Source organism: Zosterops lateralis, assembly GCF_965231275.1.
Source record: "Zosterops lateralis genome assembly, chromosome: 2".
In the NCBI taxonomy this organism is placed as follows: Eukaryota; Metazoa; Chordata; class Aves; order Passeriformes; family Zosteropidae; genus Zosterops; species Zosterops lateralis.
In genome coordinates this window covers 86,475,134-86,491,760 of record NC_139763.1, presented here as the reverse complement: position 1 = coordinate 86,491,760, position 16,627 = coordinate 86,475,134, and the positions used below count along the sequence as shown (strand labels likewise).

At 47.4% G+C, this 16,627-nt stretch overlaps 1 protein-coding gene across 3 annotated transcripts in view; it reads right to left on the bottom strand.

Annotated features, from left to right (window-relative positions):
* Positions 1-3,883: 3,883 nt before the first annotated feature.
* The window catches only part of GAB2 (GRB2 associated binding protein 2), an 89,937-nt gene continuing 77,193 nt past the window's right edge, over positions 3,884-16,627 (bottom strand). The window contains exons 4-10 of one of the 3 annotated variants that reach the window (XM_083855714.1): positions 14,530-15,116; positions 13,393-13,487; positions 12,391-12,673; positions 11,312-11,402; positions 9,914-10,016; positions 8,941-9,066; positions 3,884-7,357 (exon numbers count right to left, since the gene is read on the bottom strand). In XM_083855714.1, coding sequence (XP_083711840.1) covers positions 7,214-7,357; positions 8,941-9,066; positions 9,914-10,016; positions 11,312-11,402; positions 12,391-12,673; positions 13,393-13,487; positions 14,530-15,116 — 1,429 coding nt within the window. In that variant the 3' untranslated portion in view covers positions 3,884-7,213. The remainder of the gene's footprint in view (positions 7,358-8,940; positions 9,067-9,913; positions 10,017-11,311; positions 11,403-12,390; positions 12,674-13,392; positions 13,488-14,529; positions 15,117-16,627) is intronic. The other 2 variants (XM_083855715.1, XR_014589399.1) reach the window with 2 other exon arrangements.

Below are 16,627 nucleotides of genomic sequence, written 5' to 3'. Positions count from 1 at the left end.
TGCAGGGGAGTCCTCAGCTCTTAGTTTGCGATTTCACATGTGCTGCAGATGTGTGATGATGCTACTCTTGTCTAAAAGAAATGTTACAGGAGCTGTGCTTAGGGAGGTGTGTTTTCCCAGTTGTCTTATTTTTTATTTTTTTTTTAAGGAAGTCTTAAAGGTAGGGTTGAACTTTTAACTCTGGAGAAAAAGATTTGTCCTTTTGCTGAGGTTCTCTGGGTGATTTGGTGTGCTGAGCTGAAGCTCACAGGTGCTGAGCTGCTGATAGATGAGGAAGGCAGCATTTGTCCTCACACTGCACACAACAGAGCAGATATACAGTATGAAATTCAATTTAGCAGCTTAAAAATACATGGCTTGGGTTCTGGTATCAGGAAAAACCCTAGTTACATCCTAAAGACCCTCATCACCCATACAGAACACTTGAAGCTGTAGGAGACACTTGGCAACATGCTGAGAAGATGCTCTGGAAGCTTTAAAGGTGCTACATAACCAAACTTGATCTGCTTATTAGTTTCTCCTTTCTTTTCCTGCTCTGAATCCATGCTGGGAATCACCAGGGAGAGATTTTTTTTTTTTATTATCATTCTTTTATTTTCCTGTTGCTTTTCCGTTGCATATACAGTACTTAAAAATGAGATCACCTTCACGTCAGGCATGTACCATGTTTATTAACAGCAAAAAAAGTATTATCTAGGCTTCACTCAAGACTGATTTACAGGATAAATAATTGTTTCAAATTACTTTAAAAAAAAACCAAACAAACAACGACCCCCAAAGAATAAATTAATAACTTAAGTGATTAGCTGTCCACAGTGATTTGAAAACTTAATAACCATTCAAACAGTGACACCACAAGAAGACACATACTGTACAGTTTGCCACAGATTACTCTTGTCCTTCCTTCTACAAATGGAAATCAAAAAATTAGAAATACTCCTCTTTAAGAACAGTCATAGGCTTTGAAACACACAAAACATCCCTGCGAATCGGCTGCTGATGCAACAGCTTCACAGCCAGGGCTCCAACCCTTCCTCGCAGCAGGTTAAGAAACAAATGGAGAAAACTACCCTAATTTGACTGGGAATGTTCCCACACAATGATGCCCAAAGTCAGTGGGGACATGTTGACTTTGCTAAGGGCTGGGTTGAGTGGGATATAACTACTCTAAAGGTTTGGTCCTAACCCTAGGGGATTCATCGACAGGCTCCCTGTGGAGCCCAGGGTCCTGCTCCCTTCCCCTCTCTGCAACGTGGTTCAACCACCACGTCCAAACTGCTCTCAAATCATGGTATTTTCACGGTCAGTGTGGCAGCAGAATGCTGAAAACTGTGCAAATGGCATTCCCCCACCCCCCTCACTCAGAAGAAAATCCTGCCAAGTTTTTTTCTCACCTTGGTAATTATGGATGAAGGGGTTTTTAATGAGTTTCGCAGAGCGGGATGTGTCAGTGCTGTGTATGATGCTGGGCATGACAACAGGGTAGCACCAGATGCTGCCCAACCATTGCCTGCAGACTCAAAACAGCTCTTTGCATTACTAGATGTCAATCAATTACCCCTCATGACACATCTCTGAGGTGGGGAAATAAGTACTAGAAACCTTCATTTTACAAGCCGGAGAAAAAGCAGGATACAGAGTTTACATGAACCCTCTCATCCTACATGAAGATACAGTGTGGTGTCACCCAGAGAATGACAAAAAAATAATGGTTTCTTATCTCCTGGTCTTGGGGCAAACCTCTCCCATACAGACAACCCACTGGCCTACAAATCAACCTGTTACATGTTACCAATGGGCTACATCAAAAATTAAGAGCCTGCTGACTGGGAGCAAGTCTGTTGAGAGGCTTTTTTAGCTAAAGAGATGGAGCCATGTGGCCCAGCTTCTGTTTCAGATGTTACTGGCTGGTGTTGAACCTTGAACACCACGTGCCAGGACCAGCTGGCCGTGGGCTGGAAGGGGACAGCTGTATTGTGACACCTTGCTACATATCAACTTTTCTCAAGAGTAGACACTAAATCAACAGTACAACACTAGGAGTTGTGAACAAGGAGATAAAATTGTGACTACAACGATGAGACACCAGGGACAGGCTGATAGAGGGATGAACTGCTCCAGGCCAAGGAGGAATCATGATCAAAAAGTGCACATCTTCACCTCCAAGAGCCTCATTAACAGCTGCAAGATCATTGTGTATATGTGGGAAGGCTGGGCAGAGAAGAGGCACTCAGACTCATCAGAGGCCCTAAATTGGCTTATTGGCCCTTGTGATTTGATGCTGGACTGGTCCCTCTGATTTTCTTGATGGCTCTTTCACAGCCATGTGTATTCTCTGGCTGGTGCCAGGGTTAAGCTTTGTTCATTCCCCTTTCTGTAGAACTAGGCCTTCACCATAATCACAGCTCCACTGCATCCACCTCATCTACACAGCATCCCTCCAATGGGACACACAGTGTGGGTGTCAGCTTTTACATGGAATGAACTTTTGCATCACCAGGTGGGAAAATACCAACACAATGCAAGCACGACTTGAGAAAACCATCCTTTTACTTGCCTCCTAGGCCAGAAAGATCAGACGGGACCTGGGAATTATTTTAACACCTTCCATAAGACCTGGACATGGCTGTACCCCCCTCCCCACCCAAGGAGCCATGCTCATTGGATAGCCAGAAAAAGCCAACTGTTCCTGGTATGTCAGGGTGTGGAGGTGGCATGGGTTTGCTGAGAGCTCTGGATCTAGCCTAGCAAATTTACAGGTTAAAGCTGTCTCCCAGTTGCTAGAACTGCATGTCCATGTCCTGGATGATTGGGCCAGCCAGGCCTCTTCCAAGTGCAAGGGATGGATTAGGTCCTCTCACTGGCAAGTATGGCCTTAGGGGTTGAGCTGTGTGCTTTGCCACTCGGCTTCATGGTCAGAGAAGTGGCCCTGTCCATGTTTTGGAAGTTACAGGTCTCTAAGCAATCCCTTGAGCCCCTTCCCTCACATGGAGGTGTCTCCACACAACTCCAGTAGCACAGGGTCTCAGGGTAGAGGAGATGCTCCAAGCAGGGTCAGCTATGGGGTTAACCTAGACTGGTCTTGAAAAGCCCCAAGGATGAAGATGACACCTCAAGGGACAACCCTATGAAACCATAGCACTGCTACCCCATCAACAGCTCACAGGAACCCCTCAGCAAGGTGTCTCCCAGCATGTCCTGGTCCCCACACATTTCTTGTAGGGTTTCTCCTGCCCAGCTCAGAGCTGGGTGAATGGACCAAGCATTCCTGAATGCCAGAGCACAGGCATCACATTGGCAGGATGACTCCCTTGAGAGTGAAATGCCAAAGAGTGGTGGAAGCTCCCCTCCCATCAGTGCATGGCTTTTACTGAGCATTCCACAACCCACATATCTCTGCATATCTGACTCAAGACTCAGGCCAAAGGAGCACATGGTAAGGACCAAAACCCAAACCTTACTGGCAAACTCCCTTGCCTTCTCTTGTCTCAACCTCGTGTTCTCTCATATCTTGCCCTTGCCAGTGGCTGGTGGCCCAAAGTTCAAATCCATCCCAGTTAGCTCCCAGACAAGCCAAGTCTTCCCCACCTTCGGTTTCCAATGCTGTATTTGGCCCTATTTGCCAGAATCTCAGCTTTGCCCTGGCACAGGCTGCACTCACACATTATTTTCTTTTGCCATCTAGAGCCTAAGCCTAACCCTGGCATCCATTTAGAGCTGGAAATGTATTTCCCACTGAACACTCAAACGCCAGTTCAGAGCAAATCAGCACCAAGGTAGGTCACACATCTCAGCAGACAGAGGAATGGTGAGCAGCATTTGCACACTCACAGCAAGGGATACACACTTTTGGAGACTTCCGCCTTTAAAGCCACCTGCTTGGGGAAAGCTTTGAGCCATGGACCTGGTGCTTCATAAAACCAAATACTGAGGTCATGATACTTGTCCCACAAACAACCCTTCTCCATGAGCACACACACATGCAAGCACATCCCATTTCTAAATGGAACCACAGAGCTGTAGAGCAGGCTCTGACGTGAAGGCTCAAGCCAGTTTAATTTCAATTAAAATGAATAATTTGCAATGTTCTCAGTTTCCTTAAATACCTATTTCTAACAAAGGAGCCTGTCATACTCGAGAATCCAAGTATAAAGTGGATGTGATAAACTCAATGCCTTCAGGACAAAGTTCTTGGCAGTTAGTGTAATTAAAGCAGCTGCTTTTCAATATGGTTTAAGACTAAATACTGCACAAACATTAATCACCAGGGACTGCTGTAATCAGCTCGGCAATTGTCATGGGTGACTATTCCCACTGAAGCCATCGATTACTTACTGCTTTCAGGTGGGGTTGATACAGCCACGTCTGTATGGCACAGAGTCTGTGGGCTTCTGCTGATTTTGGTGGTGCTGTTTGCTTGGTGCTTTGCAGGGGAAAGGATAGAGGAATGTATCTGTTCCAATGAAAACACAGACTTCACTGCAAAGCTGAGAGGGGCCAGCAGCCAGCAGTTGTTAAGTAGCTACTTTTGGGTTGTTTTGGTCTGTAGTCTGCTGAATGCAATGGACCAGTTACTGAGAATACTCATGAGAGCAAATTATCAAAACACAGTGTCTGAGCCTGGGAAAAGAGCTATCCTATGCCAATGGTTTCCCCATGAACAAAGACATTTGTGAAATGTGGAGAAAAAGGACTAGTTTCTCCAGTACCACAAAAGGCTCTTCCAGTCCAAATTAATGCCTTAGATTAAATGTGGGAGTGGACACTGGATGCACCTAGTCCCAGTGCAGAAGCACAGGGCACCCAGTCAGCAAATTGCATTCAAACCCACTGTGTTCCCTCTTGAGTCACTAAAGCTAACAACTTAGAAGAAGAAATAGGAAAAAAATCAGCTTCCCAGCAGAGTGACATTCTTTTTGGTGGGGATGGGGAGCCCTCTCCCAGATGGGTGAACACACACTCAGTGGGCTCTGGATCAGACCCAATGTTTAGTCTCCACTGAAATGCAGAGATGAAAGGGGCAATAGAAATATGAAGTATTGCATTCTAGTCTTCATTTTGTCATCTCACCAGGCAAGTGTGCAAGCCCCCAGCAAGGGGCAATGGCCCTTGCAGGCTGTAACACCCCCTGACAATCAGAAAGCCTCTGACTGTGCTACATTTTCCCCTTTGGGACTTAGGGTTTTTTCCCTTCTAGTAATTATTATTTTTAGCATAAAAATTAGGATGTTAGCTTCATTGTTTCTATATAAATCCAACACTTCAATGTTTTAAGGAGGTTGTCAGAGCTTTGCCATTAATATCCTTCCCTTTCATGGCATGTAAGAAGAAAATATAAAATGGTGTTGGAAGTTCAAGACTTGTTTTACCAGCACACAGCAGCACAAAGCCCTTAAGGGACTGGTATCCTATCTCCATGTGGGTCACGTCTGGCCCTTTCCAAGCTCAGACCAAGATTAAGCAAATGTGTTAAGCATTAATAATCAATACAACTTGGTGTTGGTGGAACAAAGAGCCCACAGCACTAGGAGGGGTTCAGCTTGCAGAAAGAATAGCTCCAGCTCTTTAATAAATATTATTACTTATCTTTCTAATGTCTCCTTCATTTGGCTCTTGGTTTGCGGTCAGCCTGTTTATTCGTGTCAGCGCTTGCTGTCTGGCAATCAGGCTGCTCCATGGCAATCATTAGTTCTTCCTGTTTTCATGAGATCATGAATTATTATCTCTGCATTAAACTGTCTCGTCCTTCTCTTCTCTCTGTGCTCAGCAGCTGCCTGGCGAGCGATCCCAAAGCCTGGATGTGTTAAGGATGCTGGCAAGGGACAACAGCAGACTCCCACCCATAATTAGAGCCTAGAGTCATTAATGTCAGCAAGCCCCACTTTTGTGTTGAAGAAACATTGCTGAAGATGAGGGGGAAACAGTTCAGCCTTTTGCACTCTCCACAAACTAACCACAATGCCCTGTTAAAGCTCATACTGAAACATCCTGCCCTGACTCTCCTGACCAGCCTCTTCCCGAGCCTATGACCTCACCATCAACCAACATTTCAATTACTCTTCTTCCTTCTTCCAAGAAACATTCCACCAGACCTCCTCAGCCAGGACCAACCTCTGCAGTACAGCACCTGCCTTCTCCCAGTCCTCATAGCAGCCTTCCACTCCCTTCTTGTCACTCATCCTTGTGTCAGTCCACATACACAAAGTCTCCAGAGCCTCCCTGCCCCCCTCATACTCAACCACAGAGCTTCTCATGATGGCCATGATGTAGGACTCTCCTTCTATGGGTTTATTTTGGTGCCACAAAAGGCAAATTTTCATTTCTAGGGTTCAGATTCACAGGAATTGGTTTCAGACAGGCAGTGGGTCAGTGTTTAAATTCTACCTTCCAAAGCCAATCCCTCCAGCCCCTTCCAAAGCCAATCTCTCCAGTCCACTGACTGAGAGATGATGGTAAATATAAAAAGTAGACACCCCAACAAACTCATGTGAGCATGTGCTGGCATGTATGTCTGTGTATTATGGGGCAAGTCCTGGGCTCCTAAGTCACCTCAACAGGATGGTGTGGATGCACCTGAAGGAGCAAGTTCCTGAAGGTTAACAGCCTCAACCAAAACCTTGGGGGCTGTCCAACCAGGAGGAGAACAGCCCTCAGAGGTTTTGAGCATATTATTTACAAGAGACAGGACAACAAAAGTGATTTCAAAAGCAATGGTCCTTGCTCAGTTTTGAGACTGGGAGGAGGCAGAGAAGAGGACAACCATAAGGAGTGGAGAATCAGAGCTGGGGACTGATATCCCAGGGGAGATGCTGCAAACCTGTGCGGCGTGGTTTAGGGTACGGTATGGAAGAAGACGGGGAGAGATGATGCAGTGTTAGCACATACAAGGTGGCTTTAATAGCTGTAAGGAAAAGATGTGTAGGGTGAAACCTAGTATTGCTAAGTCAAAGTTCCTGGATAGTGCATCCAGCAGCTAAAGCACAAACCTAGCCACCGAACATAGTTGGTCTTTATCACTGGCAAACAGTATCCGCCAAGTCTTCCCCTGAAATTAAGTTTTGTTTTGTTTTAAGAGAAAAAAAACCCCATGACACCCCCTCCCCTCCACAGACAAGTCTTAGAAATCCAGCCCAAGTGGATCTGGCAGCCCAGCAGGGCCACAGCTGGGGAAAACCAACAGGACATTTGCCTGTTTCGCTGCCTGCCGCAGGCACTACTGCTTCGTGCTCTTGGCAGGCTCTGAGGACTGCCGCACGTCCGTCCACTCCTGCATGGTGCTCTGCAGCGCCTGCGTCTTCTCCTTGTCCACTTGCACGTAATCAACCTTCTCGTCTGAGGCGACCGACGAGGTGGAGGGCTGTGGGGAGGAGAAACAGGGCACCGTCTGGTCACTCATCAGCTCCCTGCTCTTCCCTCTCACTCCTTTCTGCAGCAGCAGCACCGCAGGTGCCACAAGTCCACCAGCACCATCACTGCTTTCTTGAAGACACCACAGCTTGTCACCCTCTGTCTAACTTCCCAAGGACACCTGGATGAAGGATTTCAATCTGCTCTGCCTCTTGCTGGCATGAGACTGCAGTGCAATGGGAGGGCAGAAACAGCATGTGTATCTCTACCTTGTCACAAACTTTGGGATGTGGATGTTTGGTTGTAATTGTGTTCTCTAACTGCTGATTTTGTGAGTTCAGCCTTGCATCTTGCTCATTTTCCTGTAAAGAACTCCTGAACTCTTAAAGATACACATAAAAATAACAGCTGCCTATCTTTTAGCTGTGTTGACTCTACCCACCTACAGCACTAGCTCATTTTCATCTCCAAAACAATAGATATGTTTGCAGGGTCACCCAAGAGATGTGTTGAGAACAAGGAGATACTTTTTACCATGGCTTCTGGAGTCCTGGAGTTTTTTATGACTCTACAAACATTTCAGAAGACCTCCATCTCCTTGTAACTGGAGCCAGACAGTGCTTTTTAGTTGTCTAAAATCACTTTTCCAGAATGGGATATAAATTAAATGGGTTATACTTGCAGAAATATTGGTGGGCAGAAAAAACCATCAAAGGACAACTGTCAAATAATAAAAGGACCTAAGCAGTGGGATGCTTTGCCTAAGAAACAAGGTGGTGTTTGAGAAAGTGAGGCCAACTCACAAGTTGTTGCCACAAAGATTTATACAACCTTTGTCCTTCACTTTTCAGGTACAAAATCCAAGTCTGATCTTGGAGGACCTCTTGTTTTGAAAGAGGAAAAAAACAATCCTGATACTTCTTGGGATACCTCCTGACAGCTTTTAATATATAGTCTCCAGCTGAATTTGTGGTCCCATCAGCATCCCTGAACCCTGCACATCCATGCTTCTGCTTTGCACTTCCAGCAAAGCTGCAGGCATGCAAGAGAGACTGAGTTTGACCTAGAGTAAATATATCAGCGGGTCAAAGAATGGTTTGGTTGGAAGAGACCTTAAAGATCATCTCATTTCAGCCATGGCATAGGCAGAAATACCTTCCACTAGACCAGGTTGCTCTAAGCCCCATCCAACATGCCCTTGAAGACTTCCAGGGATGTGGCAGCTAAAGCTTCTTTGAGCAGTCTGTTCAAGTGCTTCACTACCTTCATAGTAAAGAATTTCTTTCTAATATCTAATCTAAACCTGTCCTCTGACAGTTTGAAGGCATTACTCCTTGAAGTGTCACTCCATGCCCTTGTAAAAAGTCCCTCTCCAGCTCTCTTGTAGCCCATTTAGGCACTGGAAGGTGCTCTAAAATCTCCCTGGAGCCTTTTACAATCCCACCTGTGTCAACCTGTCTCCATAGTAGAGGTGCTCCAGCCCTCTTAGCATCAGAGATTCTTGAGACCACAGTCTGGGGCTTTGGACCATGCAGTTGCCAATGTGCACAGAATCCCTTAAAAACAATCAGAAGTTTATAAAATCTCCCATACCTTCCTGTGTGGCCCTGGTGAGCTTGGCTGGAAGTCCAGGGCCAGGTAATCCACACTCCCCGAACTCTTTTTAGGCGCTGGGCTGTTGGTACCACTAGGAACAGGAGAAGCAGAAATGGGGTTTTGCTAATGCAGGGAAGAGACAGGAGAGATAATGAGGATTAAAATGGGAAGGAAGAAAGAAAAAAGGAAATTAACACAAATTGAGAAATGAAACACATTGGAGGCACCTTTAAAAGAGCCTGGGTATTTGCTCCCATGCCTCTGGGACAAGGATGTGCAAGAACTGCTGGGATACTATAAATGCTGTATATTGTGCTAACAAATATTTCAAGCTCATGCTCTTGATTTCATGTTTCAGAGCTGCTCTGCTGCTTTTGTGCTGATTTTATTCACATGCCTGACAGCAGATGTGGGCTTTAGCATGTGTCAGTAACCACACCTCAGCCAGGCCAGGCCAACTCTGAGATCTTTGCTAATCACAACCATGTTACACAGAGCAGAGATTTCCTTTACCCCATTAGTTACATAGCCTCAAAAATATGCTTCAACTCAGTAGCTTCACCAAGAGAGACAAAATCCCCTCCCTGTATGCAGTGCCGCTCCCTGCTGCTGCTCTGATAGCCCCTGCTCCCACAGAAACATGATGTCAGCAGCTATTACGGAAAAATAAAATTGGAAAAAGGCAACTTTAATTAGGAAAATACACCCTGACAGTCCGTATAAATTTTTATCCCTTCTTAATTCCTGGCAAAGTAGGCGATACATGTTTCTGCTCTCATACACATTGAAAACTCCAAAGAGACATGTCGTTTTCAGAAGGAAACACCCTGTTTTGTGCACTTAGGGATGCACATAAGGATGTACTCCACACAGTACTATCTCAGCACTTCCCTGTCATGAGCTAGGAATGCATCTGCAGAGCTGGGGAAAGTACATGTCCTGCCAGGACCATCTGTCTTAGCTGTCTTACCATTGCCACGTAGTTCTCCTCGCTGTCTCCCGAGTCAGTGCTGGTGATGCTCTGGGAGGAGACAGGGCGACAGTACTGCAGAGAGCCGGCGTTGAAGCTCTGGCTGCAACAACAAGGGTTGATGTGTTATTGGTGGCTGCAGGTCCTGCTTGTCCTTTGCCAAGGAGGCATGAGAGAGGGCAGCTCCTGATGCCTGCAGCCATCACTGTGATCCAGTCTGGGCATGAAGAAGAGCTGGTGGCATTGAGGTTCTCCAGCCTGTCCTTTCCATGGGTCAGAAATCCCTGAGTTTTGTCTCCTCAATTTTTTCTTTCCAGATTTTTTTAGCAAGCCCTTGCTTACTATGTACCCGTAACTCTCCTGCTTCTCATCTACACAAATCAGATTCCATGAACTCTTTCATCTCACAGGAAACATTTAATTGTGGAGGATGGAGAGGCAGTCTTGGTGAAGCCTTTCACCTTCAGCCTCATCACAGCTACAGGATTTGTTTACTAGAGGACCTATCCAAATCTTTTGCCGGAAAACAAATCCCCTGAGGAATTGTCTTGCTTTCAATTGGCCAAATCTAATTATACCAAACAAAATAACGAAATCAGCTTCTGTCATTAAAGCGTGTGTCTCAAAAAGCTATTTGCTGCCTTTCAGTAAAGCAGGGTCATATGATTAGCTGATAAGGGAAAAATCCATTAGCTTCTCCGGGGTCAAATCTCTTGTCAATCAAACCCTGCTCGTTGCTTCCCAGTGCAGTGATTTCAGCACACAGCACTCATGCCCTGCAGTCAGTCTCCACACAATCCAATTTATTAGAGGAGTCAAAGCAGCCAAGCCTTGCTTCTGCCTTTTACAGGACAACATCAGACCATGAATTAGTAGCAGAGCTGGAATTGTGCGAATCCTGTTATTTTTGGCTGGCAGACATAGCTCTGAAGTGCTTTGGTTTAATTTTGCAGACTTCCTTCAGGCTAAGCTTTGCTTTCAAGGCAATCAAAACACAGTTTGGTCAGACCCTGAGAGTCACCCTGTGCTTTCAGATGACGGTGGGGCTTTGTGGGGGATAGCTTGGATGTGAAATCATGCCCCCCACACAGCATGGCTCAGTTGGCTCAGCTGCATCATGACTCGTGGTGGACCACAGGTCTCAGGTCAGAGCCACGGCTCTCCAGTAGTTGTCAGATCCCAGAAACAGGAAATATCTTCAAGGGATCTTAATTAGCTTGGGCTTTCATGAGAAATCCCAACCTAAATGAATTTATCTTCCTGCCACCAGCTGTGATGTGGGGAATGTTTAATCCCTGGCAGAGGTGACAGCATGGCTACATGTAGCCACCAGAGAGAATGAGACCAGAGAGCTGCTGTTGGAGCAAAGCAAGAATTCATCCCCCAGCCATTACTCACGTTGGCCTGGACCAGGATTTTGTGACTGGTGATTTGAAGGGAAGTTCATCGATGACAGTGTTGTTCCTCAGGTCCAGCGGTGATGGCTTTGCTGGGGAGGGGAAAAGCCTTTATTCAGAGGCAGCATGTTCCCATAATCCAACATCCTTGACTGGCATGAGGGCATCCCCAACAGATGGTTGATTACTTCCCATTCTACTGATCAGCCCTGCAGCCCTCCCTGTAGATGACAAGAACTCCAAACTAAAGCCCCTGTAACTCATTTATGCCAGAACTGTGAGAAAACAGTGAATTTCTCCCTCTGCTCCACAGCGCCAAAGTGGATGGGTGGTCCCAAAAGGGGGATGTGCCTTCCAGGGAATGGAGAACGCTAAAAATGCCCAAACCCTAAAACCATCTATTAGATATCTGTGGTAACTAATGCATTAGATGGGGACAAGACCAGGCTCTGACAGGCCTGGACTGCCTCTGTGTGGAGTGTTTCCCCACAAGGAATGGAAAAGGACATCTGCAGGGTAGCATGAAAGCTCTTCTCATCATGGATGGTTCATTAGGTGGAAGAGTGCTATGCTTCAACCCCAGCCCTTGAGCAGAATATTAGGTGTTGACACTGTAGAGATGGGAGCCTTCCTCCTCAGGATCTCCTTGGCCACATGTCAGACAATGGATTAGGGAGAGATTTGGAGAATGTCAGCAAAGCCCTGAAGGAAGAACTGCCTGGAACCAGCCAGTAGGAAAGGGTAGGAAAAATTTGTGTCATCTGAATACAACATTGAGATTTTGGGGAGGAGCACAGGGAGAGGTGCAGGCCAAGGGGGTGAAATCCTGACTGTGACATGCATCTCCTGCAAAGGCCTGGAAGGGTTTGAGATGGACTGTTCAAGCACCATGAAAGCTACATCTGCACTATGGATCTCCTGAAAGAGGAAGGGGATGGAGGACATCTGAAGGTCTGACTGTACTGGCAGTACCAAAGCACACTCCACCTAGGACTGGACAAAACTTCACAGATGTTGTGTGAAGTAGGAAGAGAAGAGAGGGATTCCTGGAAAGATTTGTGCACAACCATCAGTTCTTACCTTTCCGGTCGGGTTTGAGGTTGCGGTTGACTGGTGGCGGCTGGATTTCACTCAGCCGTCTGTGGCACTGAGCCACGGCTCCTCCTTTATGGACGGGAAGGGTGGCTGAGGACAACCCCACCAGGTCAAAGTGATGCGGCCCAGGGCTCATGGGGATGTAGAGATTTTGGGCATTGTCATTGGCTTTCTCGGTGTGGATTAGGGGCGAGGACCCAGGGTTCATGGGGACGTAGTTGTCCTCAGAGTCGGTGCTGTGGGAGCGGGCCACCGCTGCCTTGGCCTGCTGGGGGACAAAGAAGAGAGTGTACTGTGAGCATCAGGCACTGCTCAACCCCATCCACTACAAACCCTTCATTTCATCATATCCAAACAGCATCTGAGGGGAGATTCACTTTAAAATCTAAGCACAGAGGGAGGGAATCATCTGTCCCCTCCCTGGCCATCAGTTTGCACTGAGAGGGTCTACCTCCTTTGTTTCCAAGACACTGCAACATCCTGAGTTTTCAGAAAGGTCTTTATCACCCAGACCTGAGCATCTTCTCATGATCAGAGTGAGCTGGAGAAGCACGCTTAACCTGGAAAGTCTTTCTTCCCTAGGCTCTGTCCATGACTAAAATGCAATATGAAACGCTGCTTTAATGTCATTTCCAGCTCAGGAAATCTTAGAAAGTGCACAAAAGAGGCTGTTCTGGCAACATGTCAAAATTTAGCTCAGCAGCATCCCAGGCTTTCAGGAAGAAGGCAAACTTTTTTTGGACCAAAGCTGCAAGCAGACACACTGTGTGGAAGCACAGCTCTGCACATGATGCTGGGCTAGGTGGTTGTCACTCCATCTTTTCTCTGCAGGTCAACATGGTTTTAACTGAAACCATTAACAGACCCCTCCTTGACTTAGCTCTGCAGGACTGGGCTGTGAGGGCCAACTTGGAACCAACCTGTCTCTGAATGTGTAAGGTGCAAGTGGTGCCTGCAGTCTGGTGGCCCACACCAAAGATAACTCACCAGGTAGGAGTTGTAGCCATCGTTCATGGACTCGACCGACTGCACAGCACTGCCGCCCCCGTGCTGGGGGTACTCGTACGTCTCACAAGAAGAAGCTGCAACACAACCACAAATGCATGTGTCCCACCACAACTGCCAATAAAAAGGGGTCCCTGAAAACAAAATTCAGGCATTGGTAGGGCAGTATCTGTTCTTGTTGATTGAGATGCTGATGAGAAGACATGGTCTTTAGCTTGTCACTGGCTCTCTGCTATGCTCCTTCCCAATTAGCATTTCTCTGACACATCAGCACAACTGCACAATTTGCTGTGCAGACCTAACCCTGCTCTGTCGAAGTGCCGTAACATCCCAGGGGTAAAGATGTCAGATAAGGCAGATCATGGTGACAAAACTGGGTTAAGGGGGAGCTCTGTTACAGCTTGCTCAGTAAATGTAAAGGCTGGCAGCCTCCAGTAAGGGGAGGATGGGTGCTAAGCTCTTAGACCAGTCTGTTTACTGCTGAGCATAGATGTGATCTCAGCCCAAGTGTGGGCATTTAGGTAGGAGGAGATGGAAGAAGCATTTCATAGAGCTGTGTGTATGATTTACAGTGTATTTTCTCTCCAGTCACCTTTTCTAAGTTACTTTGCAACTATCTCATCTTACGCACAAGGTTTGTAAAGGGCATGTAGACTACAGCCCACCCATGGCCAGTGGCAATCGTGGCTCTGCTGCACCTGCGGATGTTTGGGTTTTGGAGATAAGCAAAACCAAGGTTTTGCTCACTTGCCTTGGTGAACAAAACCAAGGCTGCTCCAGGCTGAAGTATGTTCTGATAAATCTGGTTACGAATTGAAGGTAAGCTAAAAATGGCTGAAATCACAAAAATCTGGTGAAGGGCTACATAAGCAAGGGGTTTTGGTAAAACACAGCCAAGAGCCAGCTGAGCAGCTCTAGTGGGCAGAACTCTACAGATGCCTCTCCATGCCTACTGAATAAAAAAAACAGGGCCAGATCCTGGCTGAGGAGAGCTTCTCTGTTTTCAACCCCCTGGCTGATGCCACCTGCACCCCAGTCCTACTCCAACCCAGTGGGACTGATCCACTCAAGGCTGCTGGATAACACAAAGCCACCCCCAGGTCCCCATCCCAAATTCACCTCGGTGCAGTCTGCTGTTCTCCACTGCTGGCAGCGTGTTTCTCCGAGGAATTGTGGCTGCCATGGGGGTGAGACCTACATTTTCACCAGGCTGGGGCCGCTGGGGGGGACTGCCCCACCGTGGCTCTGCTTGCCCAGGTTTTGGGGGCCGCGGGGGTGGTGCAGCGGGTGAGTCGCTGGCGGCCACAGCCAGAGCGTTGTGGTTCTTGTCCAGTGTAAATGTCCTGGGGATCTGGTAGATGGAGAGTGGGGTGGCAGGGATGTCATAGGAGTCCGTGGAGAGCTCCCCAAACTCCTTGCATAGGGTGTTGTTGGGAGTCTTGTAGGTGTAGACCTCCTCATTATCAGTTTCGGAGCTGGTGAGGCTCGACTTGGGGTGGGTGTAGGAGCCAAAGGAGCGCGGGAGGTCGTAGGCACTGTCCCTGAACTCTGAGTTGTGCCGGCTGGGTTTTGGCAGGCTGTAAAAGCCGTGGAGCTGCCCACCCACGCCGTTCATGCAGTGCCCGTTGCCCTGCGAGAGCTTCTGCACCGCCGTGTCGCTCCGCATGAAGAAGGCAGACCTTGTGGCTTGGGAGAAGCTGGCACTCCTGCAGAGGGAGGGGAGAAAGGGGTTGAAGTGGAGGAAGAGTAATGAGTGCAGAGAGCTCTGCTCTCTCTGTTTGTCACCTTACTGACCTGCACTGCTCAACCCCAGAGCAATGAGAACACCTCAGACCCCTCCAAACATGCCCACAAGCCACTTAATCCTGAAACACTGCCAAAATGCTTCTGTCATAGGTGAGAGGTACATGCACCCAGCTCCATGACACAGCCATAGATAAGAAAAAGCCTTTTGTCCAGACAAAAACTGCTCCAAAAGGGCAATTTTCACACCAGCTGACAACGTCCCAGGGCACAGCTGCAAAATGCCAATCTGCCAGCATTGCCATAGTGCCTCGACTGCTCATCGGCAGTAGAGGAGGGAGACTTCCATCTCCCCTCTGCCTTGCATAGTGTTTGAGAAGGCCTGAAAAAAATTCCTGAAGGGGATTATTTCAAAGTCTCCAGCCATGTCATCATCCTGCCCTCTTGCAGGACAAGCACTGGGGAGGTAATAGAAGTCCCCAGCTGGGATCTGGGGTTTTCAGCCCTGATGTGCATGGGGGGAGGAAGGAACCTCAGAGCTAATTTCAAATTTGTAAAAGCCCTTGAGTCTTCCAGGGTGAGCAGAGCAGTGTGGTCACTAGATTCATGCCTTGGTAATGATTCCTCGATTTACATGCAGTCATGCCTGGGGACACTCAGAACAGGAGTTGTGCATGGAGAATCTCAGGCCTCTAACAACTGCTGGTTAGCCACTACTCCTCTGCTGATTCCCCTCAAAGTACTTTATCTCCTGTTCTATCTTTGCTTTATCCCTATTTTGTTCCTTACATGGGTCAGGCTTTTGGGGACTCCACAGAAGAAAGTTCTGCCCTGTATCAATCATTGTGGTGAGAAAAAGTGAAATGGTTATGGGGAGAGTTTCCAATTGTGGCAAATCCCTGGGAAAGTGCCAGTCCTGTGGGAAAAGCTGGGAGATGCTGGTTTACACTAATCCGATGTGGTTGATGCTCTGCAGGGACAACAGAGACTCTGTTTCATGGAGCCAGCACGAGATGGCGCTCAGAAATAGGGCTTATGTGGGGGAAAAAGCAAGTGATGCTGTGGTAAGACAAATGAATCCCTGACACCTTTGGACCTCAGCCCACTCAGAAATGGTTTGGGTTCTGTCAGGGTATTTTCAGTCGAGGACTTGAAACATCTCATGGGTTAATTATTCTGCATTGCCTGCCAATTAGCTACTATTACCCTCATTTAATGGATGAGTAAAGTAAGAGCTCCAGAGCAGAAAGGGCAGGAATTCCCAGCAGTCCTGCAGCCCGGCCCTATGCACTGGGCATTGATCAGATGATCATTTCTGGCCCAGTTGCAGAAGCTACCACTGGCCAGTTTGTTTCTGCTCACCAAAGAATTGCTGCTTGCTCCCTTCTCCAGGTCCCAGCCCCCTCAGGTCCTCAGAGGGTGGCTTTTAGGTATCCTCACAGCTGGAGTGTGAGAGGACCATTTTTTTTTAAAC